Raw genomic sequence first — 25,747 nt, 5'->3', positions numbered from 1 at the left:
CTGCAGACACCTATTTATCTCCTTTACCACTATACTGTATGTACTACAAACTACCATAAACGTAACCTAGAACAGCACCTTCAGTGTCCCTATCTACCCTGACAACATCTGAAGTTGATAAGACTCCCATCACTGGTTTCTTACCTGTATTTATGTCCATTTTTTCCTAAAAGCAGTATGGCTGCACATATTTGTATACAATGGAGATGAATAATGAGAGAGTACATCTAAAATAATCTTAAAGTATAACTCATTAATACTAATTAAAGTAATCTGGGACTTCTCCAACCAAAACAAACATACATTCTGAAATATTATCCTGTGTAAGTTAAACAGAAATGGATCTTCTCTCTCCTACAATATAGTATTTTCTAACTCACTGGGAAAGTAGCTGCAACCTTTGAATGCCACCACAGAACTGAAAGAAAATAGTCCTCCACAAAATGAGCTGCCACTGAATCTATTTTCACTGCCCCTCTTCTACACATTAAGGACCCAGTTCCACATGCAGAGATCAATTTACTTCCTGAACTGGAAGCAATTCTCACACATGTGACACTACTTAGGGACAAGAGTGTTATCAGGACAAGTTGCTCAAGTCACCTAATGAACATTAGTTAGTTTAAAAATAATGATGAATAAATGTTTGCATATTGTTTTCACACATTTTTAAGTGCTGGAAAGTAGTGAAAATCATCATCTGACCCAGCTGGTCGCCATACTATTCCTTACGACAGCTAAAAGACATTTAAAACATAAGAGTTTACTGGCAAAAATGTGAACTGCTCTCTCTGCCACTACATCCTGGCTTCTTCATAGGGAGATGACAAAGGAGAGGCAAAAAATAACTTCCTTTTCATTCTTTCTACCCACTTCAGAACTAAACATGACATAGAAAAGATGGAAAAAAAAGTTGGCTAGGAAATGAAACAACAAAAAAAAAATACAATATTAGTCCATTACATAATATGTCAATGTGAGATACTTTACAAAAATATATCCAGATCCTGCTGCAAATATTTAGCTATCTACACAGATAAATATCCAAAATAATGAGATAGTGGACATTTATTTTCAGAATAATTTTTTTGGTTAGTTTAATATGACAGAAGTTGTGGTTGCATCAGGGTCTAAAGAGCAAAGGTTTAAATGAGTATACTGCCAATATTGAACAAATTGGAGGCAACTTTTATAAAAAAGTGGAAGTATGAGTCCAGAGACCACTGAAGTCTACACTGAGTTTTCAAATAACTTCCTGTATCTTCAGCAGCTGAGTACTAGTAACATAATGGGAGCACCTGAAAAAGACCTTCTGAAAAGACTGTTACAGCACATTTTTGTCTGATATTATGTGTAAAAAATCAGCATACGGAGGAAAAATGGATATCTATATTATATCTTATTATCTCTACATTATAGTTTTTCATAGAATTTCATAATATATAATGCAATGTAAATCATTATACTTACATCAGAATAAATTCGTGTTCCAATTACACGAGCGTAGTGTGGGTTTGCTTGCATACAGTTGTGAGGACAATACACCCTGAAATATAAAAAATAAACCACATACAGTTAGGAAGAATGATATCAGTGTATTGCTATATCATATTCAACATGAGCATTACTGAACTTAAATCAATTTGATGATGCATACGTATGGGTCCATACTGATATTAAAAGGCTGTCAGCTTCTGAGGCTTTGACAATACAGGTGAAAGAACTGCTGATGTAAGTTGTGGTTCATAATGAAGTGCTTGAAAACATACTTCAACAGGTCTAGTCTTCTTCCCTTTGGCTAAGCTGATTGGTGTTCTTGCTCAACGTGCGCGAGACCAGTAGAAAAGCCAGTGAGAAAAAAAGACTCTTTGCTCTTATATAATTATCTGTTTCTACAGCATCCTATACAAACTTTACAGCTGAACATCTTCTCAGGAGAGGAGAATGTGAACCTGCTATGATGCTGGTGACCTGGCGATGCAAGCCAATTTAGTAACTTATAATGAGGGTGAGCACTTGGCATCTGTGGCTCAGTTGAAAAACTTCAGAGAGTAATGAGATTCCTAGCTGATTCTAGGAGATAAGAAAGCTACTGAAACAAAGGCTCTCTTTATTCAACTGCATTTTGTTAACCTTTGAGAAAAACTCTATGTCATTCATGCCTGCTATAGCTCCAAAATGCACAGGAAGCTAAAAGTAGTACAGAAGATGTCAAGAATCTTGTTTGCTAATTGCGACATGCTACAAGGAAGAAGTGCCAGTCAGCTGCAGGTCTACACTGAGCTGTTTCATTTAAAAAACAGGTCATGCCCTGATGGCTTTGGAGCCACACTGCATGCAGCAGCCTGATATTTGGCATGTCATACCACTTGGGCACGCTACAGTCTTACCAGATGGGTAATCAAAACAGGCTGATGAAGCTAGGAAAGAGATTTTTGTCTGAAGGAAGCACAATACCAAAGAGGACTTTTGAAGACCTGCTGATTTATGATTAGGGCATAAAAGGGCAAAAGGAGGTTGTGCTATCAGTGCCATAGCTGATTACTGCTTGTAACTCTTGAGACTACATTTCCGGAATTAAAGAGTATGCACAGAATCTTGAATGAGTCACTGCTGTGGTGAAGTTCCTCAAGTTGATGCATCAGAATTAATCAGTCATTTTTAACTTTATTTTTATTATTAAATTTTCTTCAAGACAGACTCTATTTTTCTCTTAATGAAGCCAGTTTTAGTTTTAAATAATGAGGGAAAAAAGAAAGAGACAGAAGTATGAGATTATGCCCATCCATTCCTGCATTCCACTCCTTCGCTTACTTCTCCACATCCTACAGCTAGATAGCCAGGAGTCATAGCCAAACACCAAACAAGTCCATGGACCCAAGTGCTACATGAAGGGATGTTTTCCTAGCAGTTCTGGCTTTGTACATGCTTCCTGTATTGGCTGTAGGATTGCTATGAAAGTAATCCTGTGGATATCTCCAGCTTAGCTTGTGGTAAATCATCCTACAGTGTATTTACCTTTGACTCATCTATGGTTTTAAGAACTGTTACCGACTTCCTTCCTCAAAATATTGTGGCACAGGGTTCTTTCAAAGAGTTAAAATGTAGACTTCAAAGAAATGGCACATATATCTAAAGTTGTTAACTGAGCTGCAGACCATACCTTATCTTAACAATATACACTTTAGGTTTTTTGCAAACATATTTCTCACTCTATATTCCAAACCTCCCAAACAAGTTGGTAACTTCTATGATAAATATCTGTATTACATCCTTTTATTGTATCTGTTTCACAGGCAAATAAATGGAAACAAAGTGTACTTTGCCCAAGGAGCATAGATTTAATAGTGGACAATGAAAAAGAAAACACATCTTTCTTTGCAGTGTTTAGTCTAATCAATGATGATTTCACTAAGATTTCCCAAGGAACCAAATAAAGATCTTTATAGGAAAAAGAAAGTGGGATTCTCCCAATGAGAAAGCTTGTAGATCATCTTTACCTACCCAGCCTTCTGCTTAGACTGAAGACTAAAATACCACTAAAACATTTTTGGCTTCACTTTTAGAGCTACTGTTTTCACTTTTATCAATGACAACTATCGACAATTAGTAACTGACAAAATATGGCAGCACTCTGAATTAATAAGATTGAAATAATTTTACCTTGGACAGTGTGAGGCTGGTTTTTGAAATGGGCACAATTGTTCCACTGTTGTTTCACAGGTGATAGCTTGAACTGAATAAAGTAAAGCAAAAACCAATAAACGTGTGCTATTTAGAAAAAAAAAATAATTCAAAGTAGTACTGACTTTATACGAAATAAAATGCTAACCTGTTACTTTAGAGACAGTGAAGGAATTAGCAGACTGGTATTTTCTGAAAAAGAAATAATAGAAATAGTCAGTAAATAACATCTCTCGATGATTTCATTTTAGTTAGGAGAATTTTTGTTAGAGAATCTAGAAATATACTCAAGACATTGCCCTCAGTTAATTTCTACTCACTGCACCTCCTCTCCCCAGTCATGAATCCACTGAAATGACACATTTACTTTGCAATCCCAGTGAAACTGTTTGAGAACCCAGAATGCATGTTAAACTCTTTCAGTAACTGAATTTGCTATGAGAGGAAGCATGCTAGGAACAAATTATGCAATTTATTGTCCCTTAAAATGTAGCAATCAAAATCTGTGGTTGAGAATTGCTCAGAAGCATCCATCTACCAGAAGAGATCATTTACTTCCTCCCTAAGGTTCAGCCTGACAAACAGTTCCAAGACTGAAAAGAGTTGTTGAGTCTTTTGGAAAAAAAGAAAAAATTAAATTTTACTCTTGAATATTTTGTCTATATTAAATTATCATCAGTATCACTATCAATCCAGTACAACAGGTAACAGTCTGTTTTTCTCAGCAACTATATGGTACCCAGACGTATCCATTTCCTGCTGTTATATAAAAGTCAGGGATATACATTCTGTTGTTACATTACAGTTGATAAACACTTCTGCTTCACTCCTCTTTTACTCCTATTTTAACTTATTGGATATGCCTCTGATTCTAATAGTTTTCATCAGTAACAAAGAAGCCGATGATGGTTTTTGGCACCCGTAAGGCCATTTATCATTTTTTTAAAAAGAAGGAAATAATTCCCTATTCATCTTCAGAGCAAACTACTCCTGTGTGCTCCATAGCACTGCAATTTGTATTCAGAAAGTGTTTGCTTGTATTGCTTTATTTAGTTGTATGGCCCACTAATTTCATATTTGCTCATTTATTGGATTCCTATTTGCTTTCACAGAGTTAGCTCATATTTCTGTTGGCTTAGCATTGTCAAACACTGATGTGGGAATGGTTCACTGTATTCTGTGGTTAATTAGCTTGTTGAGATATTGTTAAAAATTGTATCCTATACTATGAAGACGCAACCCTGATTATAAACCAAAGGAGCTGAAGATCAGGAAGTTTGCTGTATGTTGCACTTACATTCCCTTTTCTGTCTTTCTCTTTTGCAATACGTACTTGAGGCGAGATCCACTTCATTTCATCTGCTCATTGAATAGATACGTAGCTTACACAAGGCTCCATCTAGAGACACCGGTGAGTCAAGTAGCTGCAAGGTATCCCTGGCCTTATTGATGAGCCTTTTACAGATTGAAAGTTTGGTAAATCATCTTTATTTATCCCAAAAACTTTGATTTATAGATTTATGAAGCTGATGCCTGATCACAATATTTTGTAAATTCACTCTGAAAGGTGATGTCCTAAATACCATAGGACATTAATAAAGAATCATGTCATCTATACACACAGCAGCAGGAGTTTTCCGAAATATGCTTGTAGATAGGAAGGTATAGATTTGGTCCTTTATCAGTCTTTCATCTATAAGGCATCTAAATTTTTTTTACAACATCTGAATGACAAAACCAACACCAAAATGGCCAATACTGTTCAGTAATGACAGGATTATCCATGCCCATAGCACACAAAACCAAGTGTTAATAACTTGCTCTGAGTTCCAATTCTCAGAGGATAGGTACTAAACACAGACACTAGATACTCATACAGTTGTGTGTCAGATGGCACAGAAACACAGAGATTTCAAATGACAGGAAATCAATTCCTTCAAGTTTGAGGATTTTCTACAGTTTAACTTCTCCCACATTTGTAAAAAAGATGGCTACTAAAATGTCAGTATTGATATAATCAAGATTTACTTCTCTCTTTGTTCTCAAAGCATTTTAAAAAGGGCTATTCGTCTGCATCTTCATTTTTAGAGGGAGTAACTTAAACCACAGTCAGATCATCAGATAACCCAAAGAAACAGATTTACATCAATGCCTTAAGTGCTACCTAGGCAGCCCAAATTATAGGCCAGTGCATTTAGTCTATCTGGTCAGTGTTTCTCTCTCTCAGATTAGGTAAATCTGTTGAAAAGAGCAATTGTGACAAGTGTCGTAGCGTGTGACACTTGTTCACACAGAACAGAGTGAGAGCACAGACTCTAACGACTACCTATCATCTCTTTACCCTTGGGTTCATACCTGAGCCAAATACATCACTCAGCAAAATTCTGTTTTCTTTCAGTTCGATATTACTCATACATTAACTGCCACACAGATACTACTACTACACATATACTAACTACAGACAAAAATAAGGACAGCAATGTACGGCTCTGCAGAGGACATTAAGATAGAATGAAGTGGAATCTGCAAATACTAATAACATATTACATTCAAACATGCTGATATTGATGTTTTCCTGTCATTGGATAATTATATATGGAAACAGTATTCTCCAGTTTTAGGCTTTATTTTTCTGGTTTTTCTTTTAGCATGCCAACAAGTATTTGGATCTGTTTTCACATATCAGTCTTAGGGCAAGCACTTGAACAGTGTAGTACACCTCCAAATGATGCTTCCTCAGTATGCAATATTATTCCATCACTGGCCAATGCAGAAATTGTGCAAAAGATTGGCGCAAAATATCATATGTAAATTGTGGAACTGTGATTAAACTATCAAACTTATAGGAAGAGGTGTATTTTCTACTTGGTTCTATTGTTCATACGCACAGTACAAGATGGTTACTTCCAAACACAAACATGTAAGATTATCGCCTTGCTAGCTGTCATAGATTGCTGTGTTCATGGTCCAACCCTGGAAATATTACCAGCTTTGTCCAAAACATGTCAAACAATATATTTCAGTGTGTATGAGTTTTCTGGCTAAAGTTTCAGAGTGGATACAATACCTGTATATCCACATGCCTTTTTATAGCATTTTCATATTCTTTATGATCAAAAATATGAATGAAATGGTATTACTGTTATTTTGTATTAAATAAATAGGTGAAAAACTTTCCACACATTTTAACTTTAAGGAAACTTACCCAATTGACTGCACGCCATTTCTATAAGACTTGATAAAGTAATTTTTCCTTCCTTGCCTAGTGACATCAACCCAACCACCTTCGTTATCTAGGATTCCATAATGTATAGCAGCTTTACAAATACTGGATTGCTGAAAAACAGAGCAGAAAAAGCAGTTCCATGTCAGACAAAGCCATATTGTACATTGTAATTTATTTATGAAAAAAAAAAGTTTTAATTACAATGTGTCATTAAAAACTTGGTAGATAGTCTGTTAAGTTTGATGTGGTCTATCTAGGTATTATTTCAAACAACGGAAACGCCACTTTGCCTTACTCAGAGATAAACTACAGTCATTTACAGTATACTTGTTCATAGTAGCTATTATTTCCTATACTGTTTTTCAGCTTTATAGAGTAAATTCTATATTTTCAGCTAGCATTAAGTTTACACAATTAGACCTGTCTTACTGAAACAATTTATGTGAGTGTACCCCCAAATTACTATATTTCTCCTTAAGTCGCATATTTACACGCAAATATGACTTCCGCGCATGTACAAGAAGTATGAAGTACTTTCAGGCAGTACAAGCAGAATAGCAGACACAAAATTAGAACATCTGATGCTATCTTAAACATTTATTGTAGGCTTTTATTTTTGGTGAACACTGGTTTCTTCAAAATCCATTCTTAATATGATTTTAACTAGTAATCCAACAGAAAAGACATTTCATTAAACATTCTACTGGTACAAAATCTAATTTTAAAATGTTTACCATTTCATAATGTACACTTCCAATAACTTTGGCTTTGCTATCCAAACAGCCAGCAGGACATTCATATCTAAGAAAATAAAATACAACTTGGTCTTAAATCCTGGGATTACAGAAAGGGAAAATATTCCAGCTCACATACAAATACAGCCTTTTAGAATAATCTCAGAATGACAACTGTAAAATTTACCATACCTATTGCAAGTTGTTCCTTTGCACTGATCTCTTAGCCTTACTTCACACGAAACAATCTGAGCTAAAACAAGCAAAAAGCAATTTAACTGCAATGAATTTGATACTATGTAATTCAAATTTGTTGACCACTTACAAATCAGGTAAATTCCTTACACATTTGCTGTGTGCTTATTACTTCATTTTTCTCACTGTCATCAGTGCCTGTGGAGCCTGAAGGTGAATGAGTTCTTGGCCAGCTTTGCACCGTTGCATCCTGGGCTTTGGATCGCTGCCGTTCAATCTCATTGGTTTCCTCTTCTGGTTCATGTGGAGAATAAGGCCTTTCTGAATCCTCTGTTTCAGAAAACAGGGAAAAAATAATCTCTCAAGAAAAAAAGTCAGTGTTTGTGAAATGTGTAAATCCCTTATCACGTTTCAGTAACATGGCTTTGTTCTCATAAAATGGTGGATGAATACGAGCAAGAAAGCAAGGAAAATTTTCCACTGCTTCATAAGATGAAGACCTCAGGATTAATAATACATCTCAAGTATGTTTCCGATGCTGACAAAAGGTAGGTTTTTTCCTAGCACAGGAAGCACAACTGAGGTATGAAAATGCTCTTAATACTCCTGGTTTAGTATCTTTATGCCGTCAGGAAACCAACAGAACAAAGACAATAATTCTATTAGACATTGGAAGAGTTTTACCAAGTTCATAGAAAGAAGCTGATTTCATAAAAAACATACACTTGAAAAAGAGGCCTTCCTATTCATACATAATGAAAATAATTTTTAAATACTCATCACTGAATCTACCTTTCTTACTTAAAGAACCATAAGGAAGGTATTTGGGCACACTCATGCAGCTGTTATGGTCCATATGAACTTTCAAAAGTTATTACAAAAATTGCTAAATTACTTGTACATCAAGTAAAATAAAAAGAAACAGCAGCTTCATAATATCCTGTTTCAACGCTATAACATATGAATAGCATTACGAAAATTGTAGGAAGTTAAGAATCATTCTAGCTGACATTTTGTTTAATTACTAATGTCTTCTAGTCTTGCTCTTGATTTTTCTTACAGTAATTCACATGGCTATGTCACTGAGATAAAGTTTCCCTATAAACAAATGACTGCATAGTCTTCCACTGTAATTACAGAAAGGCATACAAAGGGCACACAGGACAGTCTACATCTCTGCGTAATAAAAGCCTTCAATCAGCACTTAAATCAGCAGGAGTTGAGTACACTCCACCCTCTCTGGTGAGGCTCGACGTCACGTATCGTAAGCACCTGATCTCATTCATCATAGTAAAGTAGGCCCCTATCAGGTCTTTGGGCACATGCATAATATCTTCTACACTTTGTTAAAGCATAATGCAGAAAGAATGCAAAAGAAAGGTTACATTTCTCTGCCCATTTATAGCTGTACTGTTAAAATAGTACATACCTCTGTAACAAAGATTTTCTCTGCAACCTCCTCCAAAACTAGGGGGACATGCGGAACAAGGGCGGCCAGGTTTATAAGGAGCATGACCCCACCAGTTACCCCTTTACACCAAAAAAGAAAAAAAAATAGTAAAATATGCCTCAATAAATGAATATATTAACATTAAACAGCATTTAATATGTAGAGAAATAAATGATGAAAACTTGCAGACAATTAGACCATAACATTGTTTTGATATTCCCAAGTAACAAGTGATAGGATGAGAGGAAATGGCTTCAAGTTGGGCCAGGGGAGGTTTAGATGGGAAATCAGGAAAAATGTCTTCACTGAAAGAATTGTCAAGCACTAGAACAAGCTGCCTGGGGAAGTGATTGAGTCACTAGTCCTGGACGTATTTAAAAGACGTGTAGATGTGGTGCTTAGGGACACGGTTTAGCGGTGGACTTGGCAGTTTTTAGGTTTACCGTTGAACTCAATGAACTTAGAGGTGTTTTCCAACTTAAATGATTCTATGGTTCTATACCAAATGGAGAAGAAATAATTGAAAAGTCCACGAAGTACTGCTGTAAGCTGCTGTAAGATCCTTTTCCATGGGCATAGCACCGTTAAGACTAAATTCCTCAATTACAGGAGAACCACCTGCACTCTCCTAAATGGAATATCCTAAAGAATTCAATATTAACCACAGGCTTCATGTTACACATTCCTTAAAGTTGCAATGGGGAGATACATTTATTTTTCAGACAAATATCACACTACAACAAAGTGTTGTATGCTAAAACACAGGCCAGAAAACTGAAGCTCTAGAAAATCACAAGAGTATTTGTGCAGCCAAAGGCTGCCCTGGAAACAATACTCTACTTTGTAACAGGATAAAAAATAGAAAGCCCAGACTAATTTCCTTTCAGATTATTTCCTGGATTATTATAAAGTATCTCACTCTCTCAAGATATGTTTGGGTGTCAGTCTACTTACTTAGGAGAATAATTGCATACAAGATAGACTGCTTTTGGCCAAATCTGTCCCCAGATGTTCATGTTATGACACAAATTAATTGCACAACCAATTCTGCTACTTGTAGCCCAAACAACCTATGGAAAAGGAAAGAGAAAGACGTGAAAAACCAAAGCTGATTAACATAAAACCAAAACTGTCTCCGAACTTCAATGTATAAAACTCAAATCACAGAAGTGATTTTATATCACCCCTCTGTTACAAATGGGTTGAAGTGACCCAACTACAACTGTCAAAAGGCCATTTGGTTATATCCTTATCGGAAAGAAAAGCTTTACCTTGATACAAAAGACATGGCTCTCATTTTATATAAATGGTCTAAGCCTGTATTTGAAAGTGTAGCAAAACATTATCTGAAGAACTGATTCTTGGAATTATAATTAATAATAACAAGTCAGAACAAGTTAGGTTCCTGTGCCCCGGAGTTATCAGCACAACCTAAGAAGCCAGAGGTGTTTAGCTTGGTTAGACCAAGAGAATAGATATTTGCCAGCAGTGAAAGGAGGTAACATAAACAATAAAACTATTCACAAAAAACCTCATACACCAAAAAGACTCAAATCATGGATTTTAAATTAATAGGCTTCCATGTCATTGCAATCTAAGGTGGCTGTGCTCCTTTATTCATCTGTTCCAACAATTTTATTGCAGATCTCAAAATAATCTGAACAACAAAGGCTGGAACATTCAAATTAGACAAATATGACAGATGCTAAGTTTGTATTAATTTAAGATAAGCCAACTGTGTAGTTCCAGTAGGATTTAGGAGTTGAAAGAGAGAGGTACAGTAAAGCATTAGTACAACAAAAAAACTATATATATGTATTGTAGATCTCACATGCAATGGATACATGTAATTATAGGTCTTTTTATAGAAACAGTAAATAAGAACATGGAGGTAATTCTGTCTTAAAATTAGATACAATTGTAAATTGTACTAGTAAACCAATAGAAAATAAATATTTAAAAATTAATCATTTTGAAGTTTTATAATATTATATTGAATATTATACATGGATTTTAGTATAATCTGAGGATTACACCATTCTCACTCACTAAAAACATAACTGGTTCCCCTCTGGAAAACAATCTGGCTAAATACACAGATTTCAGAAGTAGCAAATAAGTTAGTTCTTGCGCAATTTCAAAATCTTGCTGAAGTTAAAGCAGCATTTAAAAACTTGTCTGATCTCAGGAATTCACCTAAGATAACCTTTCATTTTAAATATGCTGTTCCTTCAGCATATTACAGAAAAGACTACCAACTTACCAGCACAGAGACTAGATTATGCAAACTGCACTAAGCAGTAACACTTGGTACTGGGGTTTGTGAGCTTTTTCCTTAATCCTGTTAAGGAAGAGATATTTATGAGGATGAAATCTAAAGATCTGTATGACAGTCCTACTCCACATCACTGATACCCGATGCTTGTAACTATGAAGTCTTGTAACAACAAGTCCCTTTTCTGCTTTAGTGCTATGGTATATACTGCAAGATTAGTAAATTCTACGTGTTATACAGCAATCTCACTGGAGGTCTTGACCACTCTTTTCCACTGCTGACAAAAACCAAACCCACCTACGTACCTGTGTGTAATGTGTACAAACAGGACCAGAGCATTTGTAAGGACAATATGGGTTGCATTCATGAGGATGGGGATACGTGAAATCTCTCACTTCATCATACCATGCTTGGACATGAAAAGTTGGAGGTCTGTACCTAAGAAAGCCAGTAGTAGTATATTAGATCATGCAAAAGTTGTAGCTTCTATCATGCTTCCTTTAAGTAACAAACAAATTTTGCTAGATTTAGAGATATATATATATATATATATATATAGTATAAAACATATTAAACTACCTTCCCCAATGTGCACCCAAATTCTGTCCAATTGATGGAAGAAGGCTGGCAGGCCCATGCTCCCATAGACAGGTTTCAGCCCATGACTCTGCAGATCTCTCCAGTTCTGTGTCCCACGTCTGAAATTTGAAAAAAAAAAAAAGAAAGGAACATCTTCTTAGAAATACTCAGTGGGTATTTATTTAAAAAAAAAAAAAAAGACAGAAAGAAAGAAAGAAAGAAAAAGAAAGAAAGGAAGAAAAAAAGAAAGATAGAAAGAAAAAAAACCCAGGATTTTAAAGCTTCCATTACAGGGGCAGAAGACTGAAGAAAAAAGTGAGAGTCGACAATTGTATGCCCCATTTGTGTTACATAAGAAAAAAAAATATTTTCACCAAGAGGAAAAAAAAGGTTTTAATCCCTGCACAGCATTCCCTTTAGAAAGCATGTGCAGCCCTGCTGCAGTGAATAAAAGACAAGTATGAAACTGAAAGGCTTAGTTCAACTTCCCAAGCTCAATTAAGTGTGTTTTCTGTCTTGTGAAATTTCTATTTGGCATAGGTACCTTTCTTAGCCAAAAGGGTATTATTCAACCCACTTTCAACATAAGGCTTTATTTCCTCTAAACAAATAGTTTATTCAAAATGAAAGTTATTTTATCTTCCTTTTCTATAATCAGCTTTTGTTGAAATAATACACAGTGCAAACACAAAATATGGAAAATAGAGTAAGGTTGTCATTAATTTTTTTCATGGCTAGGTTGGTGAAAAAGAAGGCAGGCATGTAAGTAAGAAGCATGCTTAGGACAAGTTAAAGAAAAAGACCATGAATTATTGTTTATCACAATTTTTTATTCTTATTTTTTTATTCTTTAAGGGACACGGACTAAAAGGCTTGTAGCTGAAAGGTAAATGCAGGTTTCTCTCTTTCAAAAGCATACTAGAACCTACTCTTCTTGAAAGAAATTAAACCATACTGTGTATGCATAGTTTTTACTGCATCAATCTGGAGTTTGGTCAAAGTAGTCCCTCTTACGCAAAGCATCCATACCACTGTTTGACTTTTTACATCTCCTGGTAGCTGCAGAGATAGTTTCTGACTCTCTGATACCAACGCTCAGGTGAAAAAAAATGGAAATATTTCCACGAAGGAAACTCATTTATTGACAGAAGCTCAAATACTTCATCATGAGTTCAACTGTTTCTTAGAGTGCGACTGTGTTATCTAAATAACAGTAATTCAGTATTTCCAAACTCAAATTCCCATGCAGACACTGGAGATCATGTCTACAATTTTTTGGCACAAATTAAAGGTAAAAAACTCCTCAACGCAGCCAAAGAATACAGAAATATAATAGACAAATTCCATGTGCTAAAATTTATTTTTCTGTTGATTCTGACATGCAGTTTTCATCTTATTAATCAGATTACTCATTAAAAACAAATATGTCCTTGATTATGCAAGAACATGATTATGTAAAGACCTTAATATCAATCACCCAGTTTAATCCTAGAATATTTGTTCTTAGTTCTCCTCTTCAGAAGTCTGCAATACCATTTTGTCAGTTATTACTATCAGGAAATAAGAAATTTACAGGGTACATTTTGACTCCCGAAATGCAACACTTATTTTGACAGAATTACTCTTAACACTATAATAATGATGGAATAAAGCTCTTAGCCCACATACTGATACAAAATCCACAGACTTTAGGAAACAGTAGGAATTTTCTGTTTAGCTTACGGGGCTTTTACTTCAATGTCAGAAGCCATAACATTCTTTAATCTCCATAAGAAAACATTCTAATTGTAAGTAAGAAAGTTTTACATGATAGATTGTATATTTTTTTTTCTTTCCTTTCCTTGTCACATCGTCATAAGTAGTTCTTCTTCCTATTGTACCCATTGTAAAAACCAGAAAGATTAACACACTCTTTCCGCATACATATTTCTTCATATAAATTGTAGTAAAATTGCTTCATCATTCTATAACGAAATCATGAAACTGTAAGATTTTAAAACAAATGCCACAATATATTCTCTTGTAAAGTATCCCTCCACATTTTCAACTCTGAGAACAGCAGTTACAGCTAAAGGAATTATACTGTTGTTGTGGGTTTTTTCTCCACCCAAGTTTCAAAACATTTTATGCAGCTATTTTAACTGAAATAATGATTTTTTTTTTGAAGATCAGAACTAGACAGTCAATAGTAGCTGCTTGAATCAATTCCTCCAGCTTGTGAAGTAGTTATCTTTAAAAAAATTTTCTTTTAAAGATTGATGATAGCTATGCATGACAGAGCCATCCACAACTCTGCAAGAATAGCCTCTTGATGAAAAACTTAAATTCATCATTAATCCTCCTGACAGATGAACACCCACACTCCAAGGCATTGTTGAGACTGGATACTGTCTTCAAAAATGTTCCTTCTTTTTTAACTGTTTCTCTGCCTTTATCCAAGTACAAAATATTGCCTTCGCTCCCCTCCCTGCCTGCCTGACCAGAGATAAGCACACTTCTAGGCCGTAACCTTAGCTGCAGCAAAGAAATAATCTTCACGACTGAACAGATCGGATGCAGTGAAGCTCTTTGCCGGAAGCATAGTGAAGGAGACAAGATCAGTAATGAGGAGCTTGGGCTGCCTGGATATTTTTTCTCATTGCACAGAGAATCCTAAGTCCAAAAAAGGTTTGTACATGAGCTAGAGAGCCAGCTCCACTCTTCCCAAGAATGAGTTTGTGTGTTCTAGATTATCTCACAGAGGAATCTGCACAATTAATTAAGGGCAAGAGGTCATAGCTTAAGGCTCATCATGAGGTTAGAGGCTCATCTATTTCTGTTAGAGGTTTTTTCCCAGGGTTTTTATTTACTACTGTTTATAGTGAAATGAGTCTCATCATAGTGTACTTTCCTTGATGCAGCTTCATTGTATGATTCTACCCTAAAGTCCTCTAAGACAGTGATAATAGCAGCTTTCCTTGGTGACTGCCCTTCCATGTCAACCATAATGACAGGTCGAATGACAGAAACTCCACAGAGTCATCAGTTCATGATATATACTAGAAAGATGGAAGGGAACGAAGTAATAGGGAAGTGAAAATTGAGCTAATCACAATTTTTGGCAGTTTGCACTGAAAACAAATAAATAGAGGATTCAAAACAAATTTCGTTTCAATTCAAATTTTTCACTTTTCCTTTATCTAATAAAAAATTTAAAAGTATTCTAACTCGTATTAACAGGCTAGACAACTGTTGTTTATTAGTGTGTCAAAGAAATAAGAAATCTTTAAAATGTACTAAGTCATTATTTACCATGATAAGACACATTGTTTTCATTAGCACAATAAATTTTTATATAAAAATATCTTTGCATCATTTATTCAGTTATCAACTGTTCTCTAAAAACAGCTTTAGAAATCTAGTCTTCATAATACTGGAGAAACAATATGGTTTTTAAAACTTGAATAACTCATATCTCTACCTTTCAAATGTCTGTGATGCTTTCTCATGGCAACTGTCTCGTAAATTGGAATTTAAATACAAGCATAAAAAGACATATCTTTTTATCTATGCTATAAAATTTCACAGCATACATTTCATACTCTTATTAGTTTTATTTAAGTTAATCACTAAAATTTTGATGAAAAGCAGTGAATAAAAAGGTTTATGATAAAATTAATCAGAAATCTCACAGTAAATAGTTGCTGCTGTGTAAGGATTGAATTCACTCAATTATACTGCCTAACCCAAACACACGGTAGGCTGATCAATCAACAGATAACCCCAACTTCAAAATGTTATGAGATATCTGGAATGAATCAGATGTCAAAAAAACCTGCACATATATTTTGGCTTTGCAGCAAATGATGCCACATACCTTACTTTTCTCACCAATGAACATACCATGCCATAAAGTAACTCCAGAACAGTCAGTTGGTCAGGAAATTTTCTGCACGTGCCACAGAAGAAAGGACTCATTCATTTGTTTCTATTATTAAAGCCAGATATAAAAACTACCTGGCATGGATACTGTGCACATATAGCTAGCATAGTTTATTGTCAGAAAATGCTGCCTATTACCTTGCCAGCTAATGTTTAGTATGACCCAGGATTTTTTTTTTTTTAATGAGAACGAGGTCATGAGGAAATATCAACCTACAGTACAACTTACCATTGCTTGTTCTTCATTAAGACCATGTTTGAGTTCAAGTGTGCTCAAATATGCAATGAATATTGCTGTTAATTGAGTCAGTTATTTCAAAGCCATTTCAGGTACCTCAGTGCCAAATTGCAGTCCACAGTATGGAGGTACTCCAAGTAGATTACCAAGATATATCTTAATTTCTTCTTCATTTTAATTATTTAAGTATTGTTTTGGGGTGTGATGGAGTAAATCTCAAAACCATTACATATACAGATGTGAAAAATCTATCAAGTAAAAATTGCACATAGTAACAATCTCTTTAATTGCAGTATTCATCGCCCAACTGTCTCATTTTCTCATCAAAGCCACTGCTTTGTGAACTGTCTGTAATAGAAGTTAGAATTAAAATAAAACCTCTCCTAAATTACATCAAATTTATGAAACATTCTGGAAGAAACAATCCAATGCCCCAGTTCCAAGGAACTGCCTAGAGATCCAAGTCATTTTCGTGACTGCCAGAGACTTTCAAAGGGAAAAAGGGAACAAAACACCAACAACCTCCTAAATTCATGTTAAAAAACATAGAAGGGATTAGAAGTCCCAGTTACTTGGGTCTCCAACCTCTACCGAGACAGAAGCAATACAATACAACTCCAAATCAATGTAGAAATTAAAAAGTTTTCCCCAGTCTCCAGGATCACTCTAATGATTTTTTCATAAAAATGGGGAAACTGATATCCTAACCTCTGATGTAACTTATGTCTGACTACTCCAGTGATGCAAAAATTTTACACAGGTGTTCATAACATCATGAATAGGTATGGAATTTCTGAAAACAAATGCAAAGCTTGTAAAAGAAATCTGACAGACTGCAATCCTATATCACAGCTAATGCATAGTAATTAGCTTAAAGGTATTTTATTTATATACCATTGTTTCAGAGACTGGATCAAGAACAGGAAGAAGCTACTTTACATTAGTGATGCCACCTTGATTTTTGTCCTTCTCTTCCAGTAGTTAAAATAGAAGATCCAAATTTCCTTCCTAAATTAATTCTTCTGTATGAAGTTATATGAAGAAAACCTGTGTATGTTAATTCTAAGGATTAAAAGATTGCTAACTTTAAAGTATTTTCATAACAATCCAGTCAGATTAGCTCTAAATAGAATGCATTTTATCATATTTGTTTTGTTTGCTCACACAGCAGGCTAAATGAAACAAACACAAAATCACCTGTCTAAGTACAAAAAACCTACATCCTTGCTGGAATATGAGTTTTATTCTTGTGCTCTTAATAAGCATTCCTTTGTTTCACTTACAAGATGGCAAGCTTTTGGCTTCAAAGAATGAAAGCATCTCCATATACAAAAAAGATACACATATATGTTTTCATGTTTTATTTCATAAAATTCAAAAGGCTTTTGTTCTCCTAGTGTTCCCTTCCTCCTTAAAGCAGTGAAGAAAAAAGATAAAGGCAGGAAAGCAAATGCATAAGGAAAGGTTTCCAAAACACATAAAAATGTCCATTCAGAGCAAGTTACACAACTAAGAACTTCAAACAAATACAGAACTAATTAGTGAATTTGTAAAATCCCAAGGTGCTTGGTATTTAAAAAAAAAAACCCAGAATAAAAATGAAATCATATGAAGAGTCACAGCAACATAGGTCTTTTACATCCTACCAGAGGTAGGCATTTCTCATGCTTTAACCACAATGTGATTAGTGATACTAAAATCTGGCTACTGAAATATATACCAAGCTGACATAGTTCTGATGCTTTAAACTTAATTCAAAAAGTTCTTCCACAACATTCATCATCATCAGCTGGTATTTTGCAAATTTAAGCTAAGGACACATCTAAAACAACTTAACTCTTTGAAACAATTGTAAATAAAAAGTTTAAAAGAAATCTCTGCATAGCTATAGAGAAGTATCCTTTTGCTTGATGAAGGATCAATAAGCCCTTCAAATACAATTACTTAAAAAAAAGAGGAAGCTATTTCTTTTCATAAAAAGTGTGGCCACAGTCTTTTCAAATGTCAGGGTGTGCACTCAGCCACTAGTTCCCTCATTCATGCTCTGACATGATCAGGTTTTAACAAATTTTTGCTATCAGATTTCTTTGGTAAATAGAAGGTACTGATGGGAGCACAAGAAAATGGAAGTGAAACTAGGCAGCTGATTCCCAGGTCTGACAAGCATTTTGACTGGCAATAGTTTGGCACTATGTGCAAGGTAATTAAATCCATTTATGAAGAAAAACTATTGCTCACATTGACAGAAAACTACATGTGGTCTACCTTTTGGATAAAGGATCATCATCAGGGTTGGCCTTCTACATTGAGACAGAGAGACAGGTAGAGACTGAACATACCACCAACTGCTCAGCAACACAAACCTACTTAAAGCTACTCCTTTTGCTTTACAGAACTCTGTCAGAGTAGCAACAAATCTAAAAGGAGTTGCTAGCATGTCTTAAATTGAAAACAGTTCTTCTACTTTCCAAATACTTCTTGCATTTTTTACTTCCAAGACCAGAAGATGTTACCTAGACACAGTGCTTCTGCAGAGATAAGAAAAAACTAAAGAGGTTTTTTTGCCCTCTCATCCATCAGTACTCGTGACGTCAAAGCAACTGTAGCTACCAAGTTCTGTAGCTCTTTCCCTCCCTCTCACATAGATCAATTTCACACCTGCACTTGACTTGAGTAATGCATGTTTTACTTTTCTGCTTTGGACATAAGAGGGGAAGAAGGCGCAAAACAACACATATTCAAGTCTAAGAAAATGGTATATGCTGTACCATCTTGTACTCCACAATCTCTATGGTGCCATAGTTTCTTCCATGATACTATTGAATACAGGGTTATCATGGCAAATAGAGCTTTCTGCCTTATAAACTACATTTTCACAGAGTAAAATTTTCAAGATGGCCTTTGGTTCAGTGCTTTCTAACCTTCTGCATACATAAATAATTGTGCACCAAAGCTACAGGAAATAATGAGTGATCACCCTTTGAAAGGTGACATTTCAGTCTATGAAAACTCAATCCCATTATCTTACCTCTTTTCTATTTTATACTTATCTATATTATACTTATGTATTGAATCCTTCCTGATTTCAGCTTTCACATATAACTATTTGTATCTAACAAATTAACTTCACAACTGCAATCCTGCAGACTTTGACTTTATCCTATAAGTCACGTACATGGCTTTTAAAAGTCATGTACCACTTTTACAAATTTATGGACCTGGCCTTAACTAGAAAGACATTGATCTCATATTCCAGTCTGTATTTGATGTTTCATCTCTTTGAAATTTTTCTTCAATTTTCGTACACATCTGCTTTAAGAATGGACTATTTTAATTAAGCTACAGATGATGGTATCACATGTCTACATTTGCTCTGTGAGTACATGTTTCTTCAGATCCACGCAACTAATTTAGACATCTGGTTCATTAAATGGTGCTAGCAGCCAAAAGGGTTTGGGTACCATAATGCTGATAGCTGACGGCTGGGATGTTTTGTACACACATATTCCTGAAGACTGCAGCAACAGGTGAACTTGGACATCTAAGTTCTTATGAAGGCAAAGGGTAATGTCCCTCCCTCCCTCATTACTGCCTACTGGTCTAGTTTCAGGTGGTGGATAGATTCATTAATCTAGACTTTCCTCTGTAGAAACAAATAATGTTTTTGTTATTCTAAAGATTTTCTTTTTGGTGGCATTCATGAGAGTATGTCTGTGCTTTGGTCAATAAAATGAAAAACTGAAATATTTGACAGAGATAGCTGAATGGTAGGGTAGTGATGCTGACAGTAATTTTAGAGATGCTTGTGCTTTAGTTTTTGATATAAAACTTTCCAAATTTAGAAGGAGAGGACCAAAATTCAACAAAACAGGCATAGGTAATACTGAGTTTACTGATATTCAGGATCAGACTTCCTCAAGCAAGTGTTTACTCAATCAAGATACTATCTCTTCGCTTTCATCCTTGACAAATGCACTCTTCCCGAAACCTACAGGTCATGCAAATACAACTAAGTTCTCAAGTAAGACCCCCTCTTTATGACAAACAATCTTTTCTTCTAATGAAATATGTACATTCAGAACAGAAGATCCAGATGCTGGAAAACAGCTTCTCAGCCATCCAAGAGGACACATCTTTCTCTGTAGAAAATTATCACTATAACTACTTCCCTTTTACTCTTGTATCCTCCTGTGTGACAAAAATGTTCTACATTAACTTTTTAAGTATCATTGCTGTGAAGTATGTTCCTCCCATGGTATAATTCATCCACAGCCAAAAACTTAGTTCAAGGCTCAGTGCTGCTCTAGACTTGATTTCATCCTCTATTCTGAACAGTCTACCACTGACAAGATGTCATGGTCTATAGCTCAGATGCTTCTGCTATCCAAATCAGTATACCCATACAGTAAAGCTGCTCTTTCAAACTTATATTTGAGCCGCTATGTGCAGCAGGAGCATTGGCTAAACTTCCAGCCCCTGAAAGCATCTATTTCACAGTAAGAGGCTCAAACATTGAGCTCCACATACTTCAGCCTTGTAGTCCCAGTAGGGTTGTACACTTTACCTAGTGTCTTCCTGTTTCAGCTTTGGAGAACAACTTGCGTGTCATCAAGTATCATGATTATTTATGCTATTTTTGCTGCATTTCTTAGAGTTCACACAGTTCTACTATCTAAGACATTGCCTTTCATGAAGCCAGCAGTCAGGAAAAGATGCTGGTCTTTTAGACTGGGTTGCAATATCACCACGACTGAACCTAAAGTGGATTAGGGTTTGGTTGTTGGTTTTTTTTTTAAATTTAGATCAGGAGTGTGCTTTTGAAATAAAATTTCAAGTTACTGTGAATCACAGAGCACTCTTGGAGTATAAACCAGACCTTTTCCAGACAAAGTACCTGGAGTTGTGCTCCAGGAGTGCATCAAACACTTTACAGTTGTTCATGCACATTCAGGTCACACAGACTAGATCTAGTTCAAAATAAAAACTCCTGAAATGCAGATAGCATGAATGTCAGGTCCTCAGAACCAATTCTTCCGCTCTACAAATCTGCTCCTATTGCACCACAACACTTGCCAACACAGGCATTGCCTTCATCAGTATCTTGTTAAAACCTAGTGCACCATCAAAGACATTTACACAGAAATAGCACTACCAGCATTTCACAAATGCCCCATATATGCTAGACTAGCAACTCTTCTTCTACCCTGGAAGGTTAGAAATTTTGCAGCAGGGATGTTTCATGCAATATGGATCTTCTGAATGCTTCTGGTTTACAACATATCACATTAAAATAAACCACAACTAACACAAGTTTAACTTTACATTTTGGACTCCAGATTGCGGTATTTAACCTCTGTCAACATGGAGTTCAAGTAGTGTGTAGACTGAAACCAATATCTGGCTTATGGAGGAGCTGATGTTTCAGTGAGGATACCGCAGCTTTAATCACAATTCATCAACAGCCAAACTATTCACACGGGGTGGGATTAACCTCCCCTGAATTTAAACAGCCTCAAAGTAAATACCTACATCTGAGCTAATTATCTAAATTACCTTTGCAGTCACATAGACAAATAAGCATCTATAGAGGGAGATAATTTTAGCTACCCACCTTTAATTGAGATAAACTCTGTACATTGGAAACTCTCATTTTTCTCCACTAATTATAAAGGAGACTGGCTCAAACGCAGACATTTACACCACAGACATCAAAAGTTTAGTGAGATGAATCCCACCATTTGTGTTGTGCGAGTGTTAAATCAAAAGAGTACATTGTCACCCAAGGCAGACCATCGTAAGTGACTCCATCAATTGTACCAACTGGTATTGCAACAGAACTGACAAGCCCAGTAGCTCAAAAAATGTTTTCCAGTAAAATAAAAAAAAAATACAGTGATAACATTTTAATTGGAGAGATTTTCATATACATAGGAAGGCAGAAAAAAAAATCCTATGGGATGGGACTATATGGAAAGAAAAAACTACCTAAAATTTAAGCTCAGTAAAGATGGAAAAGTAAGTACAGTGGGCACCACTGAAAGTAAACATTTACCATGGCATAGTATAAATACCTCATTGCTGTATACATTCTAAATATAGGGAGAGTGGTAAAGTAAATACCACAGTAGAGTATGGGTATTTATTTACTTTTTAATAGAATCCACTGTATTCTTTAAGACTAATGACACTGAGAAGGAAAAAAAGGAAAGATGAAACATAGAATGAGAAATGCCATGAACAAATAAGCCAGAAGTACAGTTAAGAACTGGAAATCCACTGCATGGTACCAGCACAGAAGGACAGAAATGTACAGCTGAAAACTACTTCAAGAGATCCATCTTGACTGTAGTCTGTCTAGCCTCTTCTACTGACCCAGAATCAAATATATGCATATTATCCACATTTTTTAAATTAAAACCAATAATAGCAGTTTCAGAATAATATTTACTGTAATTTTCTTCTGGAGTTTTATGACTGCAAGAGTAAAGAGGATTTCCTTGGTATGCAGCCTAATCTCCTGCCCTGCAATGCTAGCTGGTGTTTTATTGCTAAGAAAAAAGAAATCACTCTTTTCTGTAGCAACTTTCATTTATTTCCCAGATTAAACAAATTCAGCTGCTTCATTCCTTCAGTATTCCCCATAAATCACATATTCTTGGTTTATAATCAATCCCATTAATCTTATTCATTCTGTGTAGAATGCCTAGATCATTCTTAAAAAATGAACAAAACTGGACATTACATTTCAGACAAGATCTAACCAGTTTCACTCAGAAAAGTCTCCTTTCAAAGACTCCTGCCTTGTATTATTAACTCAGTGCAACTCCTGCATCTTCTTGTTGCAGTGTTACCTCTACGTTTTATTCCTCGTATGTCATCTGTTTGATTTCTTCCTTATTCCTTACCTTGCAGTAAACTTCATCATGTTGATTCCAGGCCATTACTTCCACTAGTCAAGTTCTTATTTTGATTGTGTTCTCTAAAACAACCCCAACTTGTACCTATGTTAATGTATTCTGCAGCTTTCAAGTGTATTCTTTGCTCGCACAAGTCATAACCTAAGTGCTTAAGCAAAAAGGGACAGGCTCCCACAGTGTCAACACCTTCAATATTCTGCCAGTTTAACAGGGAGCTTCTGTCAATTTTTACTCACCAAAATGTTGGTGTGGAGAGTGTCAAAAACTTTCCAGAATCAAGAATATGACGTCTATTACTTCCCTCTGATACACTAAGCTGGTTAATTACTAGGTCAAAGAAAAGTAAAATAAATTGGTTTGACATGGTATCTTCTTCATGAACAGACATCGGCTTGGCTTTCAGTTACAATCAGGTGAAGCATACTCATCCATACCAAGGCTACTGAAGGAAGTCGATGAACACTAATGATAATTAGCACATCTGAAAAGTCATTAACTTGCACATGACTCAGATGCTTACCTTCAGTCATGTGAGTTTGAAAAAAATGTGGTCTCTGTACTAGCCCAATGTCCCTTATAGTATACAGCACTGACCACAAAAACTCAGGACTACTGAAACACCAGACAACTCTCCCTGAAAATACAAAATGAACCACACTAACCAGTACTGATATATCATTTAAAAGCACAAAGAAGGAGGATAGCTAAAATTGTTCAACTTCCCACTACCAAGAAAGTCAGGCATCCATTTTCCATCAGAGGACTACTGCCTGTCTAGAAATGAAACGGTAAGGACCTGACCAGCTACTATGTGGCAGACGAGAGTTTATAAACTGGGCAGAGATCCCTGAATAGACCTTGAGGTTTCAGTTACTCTTTTGGAAAAGAGTAAAAAGCAGGAAAACTGTGGCTTTTACCTGGAAACAGGAAAGCGGTATGAGGCCAAAAATATTGTTCCCGAACACTGAATAAATTGCACCAATATTTAGAAGTATCTCCCTATTACAGTTTCATGTGTTTGAGCTTTTTGTGTTCAAGAAGTAAAACTAGGAATAGGAACCAGCAGACATGACTAATCACATTTAATTCTGTGTGTACTCTAAGCGTGTTAAAAAAAAAACTTGCTGGAATAGTCAGCTTTCCAAGCTGTTCTGAAACAGTACATTTACTTTGCTCCTTTTTAAAAGCAGTGCATAAAGACTTTCTATTAGAACATGACCAAAAATCATCTATTCACTTCTATATTCTGACACGAATGGAAGAGAAGCAAGAGTGATGTGAAAGCTGATCCTGATTTCTGCATTTTGTCCACTGTCAAAGTATGAATTACACACATTCATTACAAATAGTATTCATAAATATTTATAGTTAATTACAAATTGACCAGAGCATGGGTCCTTACCTCAAATCCTACTACTGATTTCCACTACAGACTAGCTCTAACTGATTGCTTTCATACAGCAGTTTTAGAGATGCTACAGTATTTCCTGGACTTTGAACACGAATTAGCCGCAATATCTCAAATATGTGTCACAGTGAATGTTTGCTTTTGAAAGATGACCACTGTGATTTGACATAAGTGAACTAAACTTACTGCCAGAGAGCACCCATTGATCATATGTGACTTGGCACTACTGTTAGAAATATGTTCGAACAAAATCTAAAAAAAAGAGTTGGAAAACATATTAAAGGAGTTCTTGATCCAACAGAGAATTCAGGACAAATATATTGTGATATGTATCAGGCAGCCAGAATTCTGGATTTAATGTGTGAGGCAATAGCCTCATTTGAAGAAACTGTCATCTTCCTTCATAATAAAGTAAAAATTGCCCTTCTCTACATGGACAGAATATAGTCTTCTTAATGATTCACGCTTTTCCAACTATCATAGTCACTCTACTTATCCCAAATCTAAGGTTGAGGACTAAATTTATAGATAACAGGATAAATTCATATCTAGCATTTCAGTGAAATTATGTTAAGAAATGATGTTTATTTCTCAATTAAAATAAGTTAAAGAATATTCCCAGGCGGGTATAATGAAGATGACAGGCTACATGGAGTTACTTGTATAAATCTCATTGATTCTTTCAGTGTTCAGTTCATATTTGTATTTAAGCTCTGATTCTGCTACTACTGATTAATTTTCAATAATCTTTTTTATATCGGTGATGAAGTTATCTGAAAAGATGAACAATGTCTGTCCTGTGTTGTTAATTATTTTATTTTGGGAAAGGTCCCTTAAATTTTGAGACAGTAAGCCTTTCTGCTACTTTCCACTTCAAGTTTCTTTACTTGGAGTTGCTTAGCTGTTGTTGGCATTACATCAATAAAAGTCATAATGTGGACTTAACCACTTGCTTTCTTGGCCACTTCACATTGCACAATCCTTCGCTAAAACTGTCAGAGAGAATAAGAGGATAAGTCAACGTCACTGTGTTCTTTTGATGCAGTGTCAGTAGCCTTTGAGCACATGCAAAGGAGCTGAAGCACTTCCACCAACCTTTGAAGTGGAGCAGGAAAGTGGA

General features: G+C 35.5%; 1 protein-coding gene and 1 long non-coding RNA gene across 5 annotated transcripts in view; one reads left to right on the top strand and one right to left on the bottom strand.

Annotated features, from left to right (window-relative positions):
• LOC147601825 (uncharacterized) overlaps positions 1–25,747 on the top strand; it is a 388,814-nt gene that overhangs the window by 323,917 nt on the left and 39,150 nt on the right. The window lies entirely within an intron of this gene.
• The window catches only part of CRISPLD1 (cysteine rich secretory protein LCCL domain containing 1), a 41,836-nt gene that overhangs the window by 7,267 nt on the left and 8,822 nt on the right, over positions 1–25,747 (bottom strand). For 3 of the 4 annotated variants that reach the window (XM_086742421.1, XM_086742420.1, XM_086742422.1), the window contains 11 exons: positions 12,144–12,262; positions 11,870–12,002; positions 10,244–10,359; positions 9,269–9,369; positions 7,990–8,169; positions 7,837–7,897; positions 7,645–7,711; positions 6,890–7,020; positions 3,833–3,876; positions 3,664–3,736; positions 1,471–1,546 (listed from right to left, as the gene is read on the bottom strand). In XM_086742421.1, coding sequence (XP_086598547.1) covers positions 1,471–1,546; positions 3,664–3,736; positions 3,833–3,876; positions 6,890–7,020; positions 7,645–7,711; positions 7,837–7,897; positions 7,990–8,169; positions 9,269–9,369; positions 10,244–10,359; positions 11,870–12,002; positions 12,144–12,262 — 1,101 coding nt within the window. Of the gene's footprint in view, positions 1–1,470; positions 1,547–3,663; positions 3,737–3,832; positions 3,877–6,889; positions 7,021–7,644; positions 7,712–7,836; positions 7,898–7,989; positions 8,170–9,268; positions 9,370–10,243; positions 10,360–11,869; positions 12,003–12,143; positions 12,263–25,747 lie in introns of those variants that run through there. The other variant, XM_086742423.1, reaches the window with a different exon arrangement.

Source organism: Chlamydotis macqueenii, chromosome 2 (assembly GCF_036417535.1).
Source record: "Chlamydotis macqueenii isolate bChlMac1 chromosome 2, bChlMac1.mat, whole genome shotgun sequence".
Lineage (NCBI taxonomy): Eukaryota > Metazoa > Chordata > Aves > Otidiformes > Otididae > Chlamydotis > Chlamydotis macqueenii.
This window is presented reverse-complemented; position numbering and strand designations above follow the sequence as displayed.